The sequence below is a fragment of the Aspergillus lentulus genome, assembly GCF_001445615.1.
Source record: "Aspergillus lentulus DNA, contig: Alt04, strain: IFM 54703, whole genome shotgun sequence".
Classification (NCBI taxonomy): domain Eukaryota; kingdom Fungi; phylum Ascomycota; class Eurotiomycetes; order Eurotiales; family Aspergillaceae; genus Aspergillus; species Aspergillus lentulus.
Genome location: NW_028322122.1, coordinates 1,158,239 through 1,169,127, shown reverse-complemented (window position 1 = coordinate 1,169,127; position 10,889 = coordinate 1,158,239). Strand labels below are relative to the sequence as shown.

The 10,889-nt window shown below is 49.5% G+C and overlaps 4 protein-coding genes across 4 annotated transcripts; 3 read left to right on the top strand and 1 right to left on the bottom strand.

Annotated features, from left to right (window-relative positions):
* Positions 1-1,128: 1,128 nt before the first annotated feature.
* Positions 1,129-1,870, top strand: ALT_1670 (uncharacterized protein; the record flags this gene model as incomplete). Its single annotated transcript, XM_089599194.1, has 4 exons — positions 1,129-1,204; positions 1,277-1,333; positions 1,392-1,439; positions 1,518-1,870. 4 exons carry the CDS (start codon positions 1,129-1,131, stop codon positions 1,868-1,870), a joined length of 534 nt encoding a protein of 177 aa, XP_089456340.1.
* Positions 1,871-2,501: 631 nt separating this feature from the next.
* Positions 2,502-6,585, bottom strand: ALT_1669 (CLH domain-containing protein; the record flags this gene model as incomplete). The annotated part of the gene is made up of 5 exons (XM_033562574.2): positions 2,502-2,788; positions 2,854-5,135; positions 5,188-6,155; positions 6,207-6,233; positions 6,286-6,585. The coding sequence occupies 5 exons, from the start codon at positions 6,583-6,585 to the stop codon at positions 2,502-2,504; spliced, it is 3,864 nt and encodes a 1,287-aa protein (XP_033418465.2).
* A 278-nt stretch (positions 6,586-6,863) lies between these two features.
* On the top strand, positions 6,864-8,225 carry ALT_1668 (RMD1 family protein; the record flags this gene model as incomplete). The annotated part of the gene is made up of 2 exons (XM_089599193.1): positions 6,864-7,032; positions 7,261-8,225. The coding sequence occupies 2 exons, from the start codon at positions 6,864-6,866 to the stop codon at positions 8,223-8,225; spliced, it is 1,134 nt and encodes a 377-aa protein (XP_089456339.1).
* Positions 8,226-8,677: 452 nt separating this feature from the next.
* On the top strand, positions 8,678-10,264 carry ALT_1667 (T2 family ribonuclease; the record flags this gene model as incomplete). Its single annotated transcript, XM_033562576.1, has 6 exons — positions 8,678-8,940; positions 9,028-9,322; positions 9,380-9,572; positions 9,640-9,873; positions 9,962-10,059; positions 10,121-10,264. 6 exons carry the CDS (start codon positions 8,678-8,680, stop codon positions 10,262-10,264), a joined length of 1,227 nt encoding a protein of 408 aa, XP_033418467.1.
* Between the last annotated feature and the right edge of the window lie 625 nt (positions 10,265-10,889).

Below are 10,889 nucleotides of genomic sequence, written 5' to 3'. Positions count from 1 at the left end.
TGTAGATATACACCTGCTTGATCTAATTGCTTATATAGGCGTTGCAGCACCTTGTACCAGGTCAAGGAAAGCTAGCTACCCCTAAAGTTCGGTAGTATACTAGTGGACGGTTGGTAGTATGCCAAGGTCTGTCCAAGTTACTCGAAAATGCCTGTGCCAGTCTTTTCCTAAACAGCATGGTGATGAGCAGGGCAATTATGCTTATTTCTAGCGTCTGACTGCTGGGAGATCTGATCAACGCCTGCAGTCTTTGCCATATTAGACAAGGTTAAGTGGCAAATGGAAGCTTAAGTCTGGACTAAAATATGATGGAATATCCTGTTTTGCTGAACTTTACAGTCATGTTCAGGGCACGAGTTATCCGAAGTGAGTATGACGAGACTATCAACTGTTTAGAGACTCTCTCACAGCACTGCTTGAGATTGGTTGATGGCACTAATGATTCCGAAGTAGACCTATCCTCGAGTAGTGTCCCTAAAGAGTCGGATATTATTAATATCCAACCGTTATGATAGTTGTTTTATACTCGTGCGGATAAAAATTCCGTGAGCACCTCAATGGTACATTATATAGTCATCGATAGGATCGAATCAGCTTATCAGATCAATCAGTCGATCAGGAGGCTGACAATACGTGGTTATTGAAATCGCGTAAGAACAAACGCAGTAAGCTACCGCTTGTTATTCTCTACAGGAGGATCATATCTATATCAGAGTCCTTGAACTTTGACACAACAGGCTGCGCAGATCAGAGAGTAACTGTGGGGAGAACCATCGTACTTCAAGTCCGACCAGGAAAATATCTTTCTCTTTGTTCGCACGTTCTGTTTGGTGGGACGCTTCCATCGATGGTGGTCCTCATTCTACACTGTATACAACTTTCCTATTTGGGTAATGTCGTCACTGTCGCACCTTCTGTAACCATTGTTTTTGAGCATCAAACAACCTTGCAACGAACTCTCCCCTTTCCCTGGTCCTACTTGCCCCTCCTTTTTATCTGTCTTTTTCTCCCACCGTCGTATTTTGTTCTTCGTCCAGCCATCCGCTCGTAAACTCTCAAATCATCAAACTTGTCTTCCTGCATCTAGTTTCCTTGCTGCTCTGTATCCCCTCATCTACAACAACCAACATGGCTTCTACGGTTTCTTTCAAGGTTGCCTTTTGCTTCGCTGTTTGTTACCTCGCAACTTTGAGCTCTGGAGAAGGTAGGTTGTGTCTAATTCTGAGCCCTACTCGTCACGCCAACTGAAGTGTGTTTCCTTAACACCTTTCGGCAGGATTGATAGAAGAACACAAAGTCATTGATGACAATCTGAAACTGAGGGATTCAAGCGGTGAGATTTGATGTTGACTACCTAACTGCCAATCTTGCGTACGCTAACAGCATTATAGTCGAGGAAGTGGTCGTTCCACTGGCCCTGAAATATCTGCCTCGCGCCGGTAAGCTCTCTGCCCTAACCATGCCCACTGCTTCTGTACTTGTGATCTGTCCACGTGCTGACACGCCTTCGTATGCAGATACTGTCACCGTCACTGTCACGGAGACTGTGTGCAAATCTTCAAGCACGACTCTCTCAAAGCCTTCTACCACCATTTGGGTCCCAGCAATTCCAACCATGGTTACCACCGCTTCGATGCCAACGTCTCAGACTAGCGTTTCCACGTCTGAATCTTCTACTACGTCGTCTGTAGAGCAGACGACTCCTCACCGTACCAGCTCGACCAGTAGCAGCGATGCTTCTACTCCTGTGCCCAGCAGCAGTGAACCACCATTCGCTCCTCCTCTTTCGGATTCTGCCACTGGTCAAGGGAAAATACACTTTGCTTTGCTGGTATGGAGCTTGGTGATGACAGGTTTCATGAACGTGTAGGACGCCATGTTCTATCTGTCCGTCTTATTGCTATTTTAGAAGTAGAAAGTCGCGAAGCAAACTCTGATTGAATCCCCGTCCAGAGCAACTGGTATGACTGGCTATGTTCTAATTCTGATTTCAAGAAGCTCACGTGGGTCATGTTGTTCATGTTTTACCCTTTTTATGAGGATGCGGCAGTTATATGCTGCTCACTTTTATTGATACTCAACAGATTTAATAGTTTCCAATGGAGCTCAAGGCGGCTGGTTTCCGCATGATGTGATCAAGTCTCGCACTCAAGTAATATAATATTAGCATTGTGATTGTTACCATGGGTATCTTCTAAGGACCAAACATATAATCGCCCATCTAGTCGCATCATGAAGTTGTAGAGGAGTTACCTGACCGACCAATGTCATAGACCCTCTCTCCAGCGACTGTCCACCAAGCATAAGCGCTGAGAATAAGAGCGTATTTGAGCACGATGCATGAAGAACAAGCGACACCATTTCAGAACTGATCTGACCGCTCTGCGCTAGAATGGAAAAATTCAAGAATGAGAACGAACAGGGAGGTCACAAGCGATCAACGAGAAATTTGTAGACCATGAATCGAAGTCTAGACCACTGCGATGAATGCGCACATGCCATCACATCTCGGACTCACCCAACGCCTCAATTTCTTTGGCCAGGGAACAGATGCGGCAGCCATTGCCAATCCGATCTCTCAAGAGCCGCGCGGTGGTCACCTTGGCGCCGACAGTGCGAGACGCGGACAGCGGGAGTTCATTCAGGGTGGATATGCCGATCTCTGGCAGTGGGCGTGGGGTCTGCATTCCGGACTGGTTTCCGTCCGAGGCTGTTGAAGTATCATCAGAGTGAACGTGTGATAGGTGGAAGACATGTCCACATGCGAAGCCGACGAGGATTTCCTTTTCTATACGCGAACATAATGGATCAGCACCGAGAACATTATCGTATAGCTTGAACGAAATAGCTTACCATTGGGATAGAAAGGGAGATGGCATCCCGCACACCTCCCTGGTTGAAACGTAGACGGGCTTGATGGCGACAAGCCTTTCTCTGTACCAGCGTTGCTGTTCACTTCATCTTTGTCGCCGATGTCGGAGACGGTCTTCTCTTCGGTGATATTAAATTTAATACCTCGTTGTTGTCCTTTTCTTAAAGTGTCCATGCCAACAGCCACTTCGCTTTGAAGGACCTTGGCGGCACCCTGGCTGATACTCGCCTGCAGGTCATGTTCACGAATCATGCGGGTGAGTCCTTCCCGCAGCCCTTCGATTTCAAGTCCGCTTGGGATGCGTCTGACAAGTTTGATTGGGTCGATGGACGTGCCGGCCTCGACAAGGAGCCCGTGGATGAAACGGGGCTTGTCCATCGAGTAGTCGAGAAGATCTTCCCAGAGATCAGGATCATCTTGCGCCTTGGCAAACGATATCGCCTGCGAGACATCCTTCAAGTCGGATAGAATCAAGTTCAGTGCCTTCTTCGTCTGTCCCATCTTAGATAGGAGATAGATGAGCTCCGACGTGAAGTGGCGGCTCTCGCAGACGGCAACCGCTGTGTCAAAGGAGTACGCGGTGCTAACTTGCAAAAACTCCATCAGCAATGGACGGTCGTAGTCGGCGAAAAGTTCCACGGCGGTATCAGCGAAATTATCAACTAGCGCCTTGCCCTCATCAGCTGCTAGTTTGCTTGCTGCGTCCCGAATTCCAGCACCGTGACCTCTGCGTGGCTTTGCAGCGCTGTGCGGAAGCGACTCTCCTCGCCAGAGAGCACGGAGGTAGAAATAAAGAAAAAGAAGCCGATTTGCATCTTTAAGCTGAGTGACCACGACCTCAGGGCGCACAATTCCAGTATACGCTTCGCTGACGAGAAGCTTGATTGGCTCGGCAGTTATCTCTTCCAGTTCGGAAACTGGAGCCATTTTCATCTGTTGCTTGGAAACTCGAATCATGATAAATGCGGGGATATCATCTGAAAGAGCGTCCAGCAAGCGGTGCTCCTTGATCAAAGCCATGGCCGTGTCCGCATCCTGTAGTCGAATGTAACAGTGCAATGCTTCGTTATAATGACCTCCGGCCAGATAGAGCTTGGCAAGGCATTTGGTAAGGATCCGCCAGTCCTCTGTTTCAGGTGGCACCGTCCTGGGATCCAACTGTTCTTCGACAGCTGCCGTTACACGATTAACATCAAACAGCGTGAAAGGCCAGGAATCCAAGAGTTCGCTGAATCTGTGCCGATCTCGAGAGACATAATGACTCAGGACTTCCTCATATATGTCCGGCGACAAGGGCGGATGAAAATCTGTCGGAATAACAGAAGAGATTTCGTCAAACTTCTTATTCTTCACAAAAGTCCACGCCCAATGCTCCCATGCAGAAGTGGTCTGTATTGCCTTCGCGCAAACTTCAGCGGCTCGACTCCAGTCGTCTTGCTCGAGCAATTGTTTGATCCATAGCTCACCAATTCGGCGCTTCTCTTGGTCAGCGGCAGAAGCTACAGCTCGACCAGTAGTCGTAATGGATGATCTATCATCGGCGAAGAAGTCACCCAAGCTGCTCTGGGACCTTGTTGAGATACCTGGAATATTATCCGAAATTTCCTGTGTTCCCGCCGCCTCTGGATGCTCCTCCAGGAGCTTCCACGCTTCTTCGTATTTCTCATGTGCATCTAACCAAGCTAGACGATCTGAAAGGTCTCTTTTCGCCGCAACCACGCAGTCGTAAGGGCTGTGGATGAAGATCTTGGGACCAGCGCTTGCTGCAATGTCCTGTACTTCTTTAGACACAGGTTCTTCATTCGGCATCCGTTTCGAGGCCAGTATACTTGGCGCTCTGATCGAACCTTTGTCACCGCTACTTGTTGTGCTCCGGATACTTGCACCAGAGCTGAACAACCTCGCGGGGTACATCGTCGCGTCCCAGAAGCCATTTCCAAGTGTTTCCAGAGCCCCACGTTGAGACACAGGCACTGATGATTTCCACGGCGGTATGACGCACATGTGGTAGTCTGAAGAAGTGAGATTTTCATAGCGACTTACTGTAAGTGTATCGGCGCTGAGCTCTTCTTTCGTATCAATATCAATAATGCGAAGCTCGGGTTCCAGGCCCCGGGGACGGCGGTGTGTGCGAGGACGAAGAACGCTCTGCTTCATCCGCTCTTCCGAAACATTCTCTTCCTCGGCCTCAATATATGCAAGAACAGCTATAAGGTTTGGTGTATATAATGAAATGCCCGATATAATACAGTCAGTCCGCAAGCTAGAGTTAATTTGTCAGCGATCGTTTCATAATTATGGCAACGCGAACTCACATCGTGGAGACTTGGACAGATCCTATCTTCAGGTCCTTATTGTTTTTGTTTGGCCGGTCGGGATACACATTGATGACCCAAACAGTCCCTCCCCAACCCACGACGAGCCTCTCTACATTCTCCTTCGTCGCAACTACATCCGATGCGGCGGGAGCGTCAAGATGAGGTTCTTCCTGCTGGGACTTCACATTATCCTCCCAGCGCAGAGAATCTTCGTCCACCCAGTCAGCTCGAGCTCTCCAGACGCCGGCCATTTCTTCCCATCCAGGGCCGTTCGGACGGTCGATGTGGCTAATTCGTTTCCAAGCAAGCTCAGAGTCCGCTGAGTCCAGATGTAGGTTCGACCGCATAATCTTGATCCCCTCTTCATTGACCCATACGACGTATTTCCCCGACAACGACCATTTAATCGTGCTGATAGCACCCTCCCCGCTGTGTAATATGGTATCCCTGCCGGTATTGGTTCCCAACCCGATCGATCCAAGCCAGCTGGACGCCGCAGCTGCGGCGCCTCCCATTGTCGTCGAGTTCGTGCTCACACCCACTCGTCCACCAGTCGTAAGAATCAGTTCACCCGCTCGCCCTCCAGACAGGAATGTTCGATCACTTTTGTATTCTGGTGATAGTGCAACGGCTTGGACAGGCCGCCCAAAGTTCCGTAGAAGGACATCTTTAGTATCAACTAAAGAGGCAACGCATACATTACCATCGATAGAGGAAGTCGCGATGTAAATGGAATTGGAGGGCGTTGCGGGTGGAGCTGTTTGATGGCTTGATTTATTGTGGCCACGAAGGCTGGCCGAGGATCGAGTAGGAACAGCTTGATCTTCCGTGGCCGTTCTGGTGACGTTCTCTGCTTTGATGCTCGGTAAAGGAGGAGGGAACGGAGAGATTGAAATCGAAGTAACGCTCGCTGAGTGTGCGTGATAAATCCGAAGCGACTGAAATAGAGGCAAGGAAAGCACATGCTGCAAGATGTCAGTACTGAACCCTCACAACAAGTAGTCATGTTAGCTTACAATGTTTCCATTGTGTGTTCCGATAATCTAGAGAATATTTCAGCAAAGGCAAGTGAATCGCACGCTTTTGAAACCATACCATCTTATCGCCCGCGGTAAGGAATGAGCTGGTTGCGTCGCCATTGCGGTACACCGCGCCCAGATTTTTCGTGAGATACAGGTATTTGAGCTGAGGCTCCTCTACGTCGTCATCGTCATCTTCCTCTTCTTCTTCAGTGTCTGCCTCTCCGCTACCCTTATCATCCTCATCTTCGTCTCCATCCGCAGGTTGTTCGGGCCGAAAGCTGTGGTCGTTGGTTCTTTGCTGCACGGAAGGGTCATGTGCCAGGCTGTCCTGATGGGCATCCTCTGTAGGCTCAGTCGCGCCAGGCGCGTCCATGGCGAACGCCTATTTCCGTACCTGGAGCAATTGAAAGACCACCACAGGTGGGGGACTCATGTCATGACGAGCAGTTGGTGGACCTGGGGTAACTTGGGGATACCTGATGACTAAGCACCTAGCTCAAATCGCCATTGAAAGCCGGTTGGATGGGTCGAAACACTTTCTTTGCAACACCCTGTTTGCTGCGTCGTTTTAAGACATTGTTGTACAAGAGTAAGGTTTATGGATTCCTGCTCGACCGCGCCTTTTGGCATCCTCAGCACCAATACTACAGCATGTTCGCAAGGCCCTACGTCTGTTCGATATGCAGAAGGCCCACTGTGGCTAGGCCCTTGAAACAGCCGCAGAGCCATAATCTTCACGCATCGTATCCCCTTGGTCTTCCTCGGCGCAAAGATTTCTTCTCGTCCAATGCCTTTCTCAGTCAGAAACAGTCCAGAAATGGTGATTTATCGCAGGAGTTGTTATCGGAGACGCAGAAGGAACGCAGGAGAGGCGTCAGAAACCCGGCAGCACCAACATCGTTACGGAGAGTGGCAGTGGAGGCACAAAGGTCGAAAGACGGGATCTTATCAAAAGCTCAACTGAAAGAGCAAGGAATTTACCAGACTAAGGTTTCAACAACTGCGCCCTCGAGCAAGCATCAGCCGCTGATATTGGACTAAAAGGCAGTAACAGCCTATGCTGTAGCAGAACAATTCGACATCCGCAAAGTCAGAGATATCCTCCAAGAGAAAGGTTTCGAGCCGGATCCGTTTCAAACAGGCCTTTTTCCTCAAGTCGTTCATGTCCAAGTTCCCATAGATTCGATTCGACGCGTGAGTAATCCCACCACGACCGATCTGTCATCCGATGAAGTTGGCGATGTATTCGTTTTCCCTTCCGGCACTGTGGTGGCATGGTCTTTGCCCGAGGGCTTTACCTCTTTTCTGGCAACTAGAACCCTTCTCCCGGCGGCGGAAGGCGCCCACATAGAGAATCTGGAGACGGAGGATTTGGAATACATTGAGGATCCCCAACGGGAGAACAGCAGCATTAAAGGAGATACCATTATCCTTGGCACCAAGTCCGGTAACGATGACTCGGAATCGAAGCTCGGCCGGCAGTCTGTAGACACGGTCCTTACTAAGGTGGCATTTTCGTCAGGGTTGGCTCGAAGTACGAAACTGGCAGTGCTTGAGTCTCTGCTGGCCAATTATTTCGAGTCAACCAGAACAATACCCACACTTCTATCGCAGGGCTCTCGCTTACCCTTCACAAGAGATTTCATCCTCCGCAAGACCGGCCAACTGCTGAGTGTGCGGGCCCAATTGAATCTCTATTCAGAACTGACAGACTCATTGCCAGATTTATTCTGGGATAGCCGGCATGAGCTGGGTCTAGAGGGCTACTACGAACAGGTAGGAAGGGCACTAGATGTGGGTATTCGCATCAAGCTCTTGAATGAGAAAATGGATTACGCACAGGAAATAGCAAGCGTGCTTCGAGAGAGGCTGAGCGAGACACACGGCCTCCGGCTCGAATGGATTATCATCCTCCTCATTGCCGTTGAGGTAGGATTTGAAGTTTTGAGGCTTTGGAAAGAACGCGCTCATGAGCTTGAAGCCAAAGCTGAACAAAGCTCTGAACCTTCGTGATCTTGGATCACACATGTCCTTGCATAGGATAGCTACTTTCAGACTTAACAATGATACCCCCCCGCTCATCTTAAACAAGTCTCATCCCCTTTACTCCCGTGATTCTCGAAGTGCCTCTTGGCAATGTCCTCTCTAGTAGATAGTTATCCTTCTCTGCAGAAAGATTAATAGCCTAATCAGGCACTCATCAGCTGAACAGGTCACATGTGACACTAAGCTTAGTCACGTTATGACGAGACATTCACGTGCGTCCAGCATCATTCCCACGCCTTGCATTGAGAGCTATCTTCTTTTTCTTCTCATATACTTAGTTCATCGGCTCTTTGTACATGTTACACTTTATCCTGTCGTAAAACAATTCTCGGCTCTGCAGCGGGCGTGGAAGCAACCGTCACATCGTCTTCACTCCTAGTACTTGTACCGCCCCCAACGGAGCCTCGATATCAACAAGCATGTTGCAGAGTATACCCGGACCGCAACACATCTTGAAGGCTCTGACGGGCTCTTTGGGGCTCTCGACCGTGTCAGAGCCAGATCGTGAAGTTTCACAAAACTCATTTCAGTGCTCTAAACCGGAGTTGAGCTGTCGCGCCCAGTACCATGGCCAGAACACTTGCTGCTTCAACTATCCCGGAGGGCAGATGCTCCAGACGCAGTTCTGGGATGCGGACCCTGCGGTCGGGCCAGTCGACTCCTGGACTATTCATGGACTCTGGTGAGCTCTACACGGTGCTACCGAAGCTCTCATTGTCGCAGACATGCATCCTACTGAATAGGACACTGATCACCTGGCTCCCCCTAGGCCGGACTTCTGTGATGGTGGCTTTGATCAATATTGTGACTCAAAGAGGAGATACAGCAACATCTCCCTGATCTTGGTTGACTCAGGCCGAGCTGACCTACTAGAGTATATGAGTGATTTTTGGAAAGATTTCCGAGGGGACGACGAAGATCTCTGGGAGCATGAGTGGAACAAGCATGGCACATGTATTAGCACTCTGGAAACCACCTGCTATGCGGATTACTATCCACAGCAGGAAGTCGTAGACTACTTCAACAAAACGGTGGAGATCTTCCAGAAATTGCCTACTTACCAAGTCCGGAGCCCCTTTGACCATTATTTTGACTTGATCTGACTGATTCTTATTCTCAAGACCCTTGCCAATGCTGGCATCGTACCCTCACATACGGAGACATACACGCTCGACGAAATCGAGGATGCTCTAGCAAAAGCCCACGGCGCCCCGGTTACCGTCCGGTGTCGAAACCGTGCGCTGAATGAAGTCTGGTACCACTTCAACATCGCAGGTTCTCTGCAGACGGGAGATTTCGTTGCCTCTGGACCAGGTCTGCCAATCCTTGATCCCTCGTTTCTCAACGCGACGTCAGTTATACTAATGGATAATGACCGTAGACGGCCTCAAGTCCAACTGCCCTGCCACAGGCATCCACTACATACCCAAGAAACCCCGCGAACCCTCCCGAACAACAGGCACTCCCTCGCAACCAACAAGCACCGGGATTCCGTTCCAGGGACGCGGCAACCTGATAGTGTCATCTTTGGGTGGAAGAAGAGGCTGTATCATCAGCCGCGGGAAGTGGTTCGCCTCTGGCACATGCGCAACCTTCAAGGCGAAGAAGGTTACAGGTACGTTGTTCCAGGAAGGGAGGGTGGAAAACTACATTGCAGTGATGGTGCTTGTATCTGCGAGAACAGCCTGCTAACAAATTATCAGATGACACGTTCACCCTGCAATCTAGCAAGGGAATCTGCGCATTCGAGGGAGGCGCTTTTAGCTGTGGCCCTCACGTCACTGCTCCAGAGGAGTTTTCCGTAAGTCCCATTGTGCCCTCGACTGACCTGCGTCCGCTGACGAAATTATCACTGGGTACAGGTCCAGGATGGCAAGCTCTCCTATCGCGGAAACACGACCTTTTTCGCAGACAAGGCACCAAAGGGCCGCACGCAGAGCACCATCTTTGCTTCCCAGGATGAACATCCGATCGACCTTGCTATTACATGGAAGGAGCGTCGCTGAGCGAGTCGTATTGTCCTGTTTTGGTATGGTTCTTAAATCAGATAGATAGACCTCCAGTTTGATTTTGGATAGAGTTGAGTTTTCTCTAGGAATTCTATTTAGTTTCAAGAAGAGAGCGGATCTAATAGCAGGCCAAAGGCTCGAAGATCATTGATTGTGCGCAGCGTGAATAGTGGAATCTATTGCTCAGATAAAGTACAGGTCATGCAGACGACCGAGGATTAATTGTTAACAAGGATGCAGCGGGCCAAAAACAGTTCCCGAAAAGAAGAAAGTGAACGCCGGGATTAGGCTAGAGGACCGCTAAAACATGGACGAAGGATAGGAGTCAAAGGAGAGGCGACTGCAGAACCCTGTTGGGAAGGTCAAGTCTTGACTGCAGAACCCGAAATGTCGTACATGTGCGAGAAGAGAAAGAACCGAGATGAAGACAAAAACAAAGAATGTAACCCCGAAAATTTTTGTCACAGATGTCATTCACAAACGAAGAAAGAATACTGTGGAAGTTGTCATTGAAATTGTACATAAGTCGTGTCGTGGAAATTTGAAGGTCGTTGTCATACGTGTAGTTCCAGTCGTTGAAATCGGAGTCATGAGAATTGATTTGCGCGTCGGTCATTAGCCA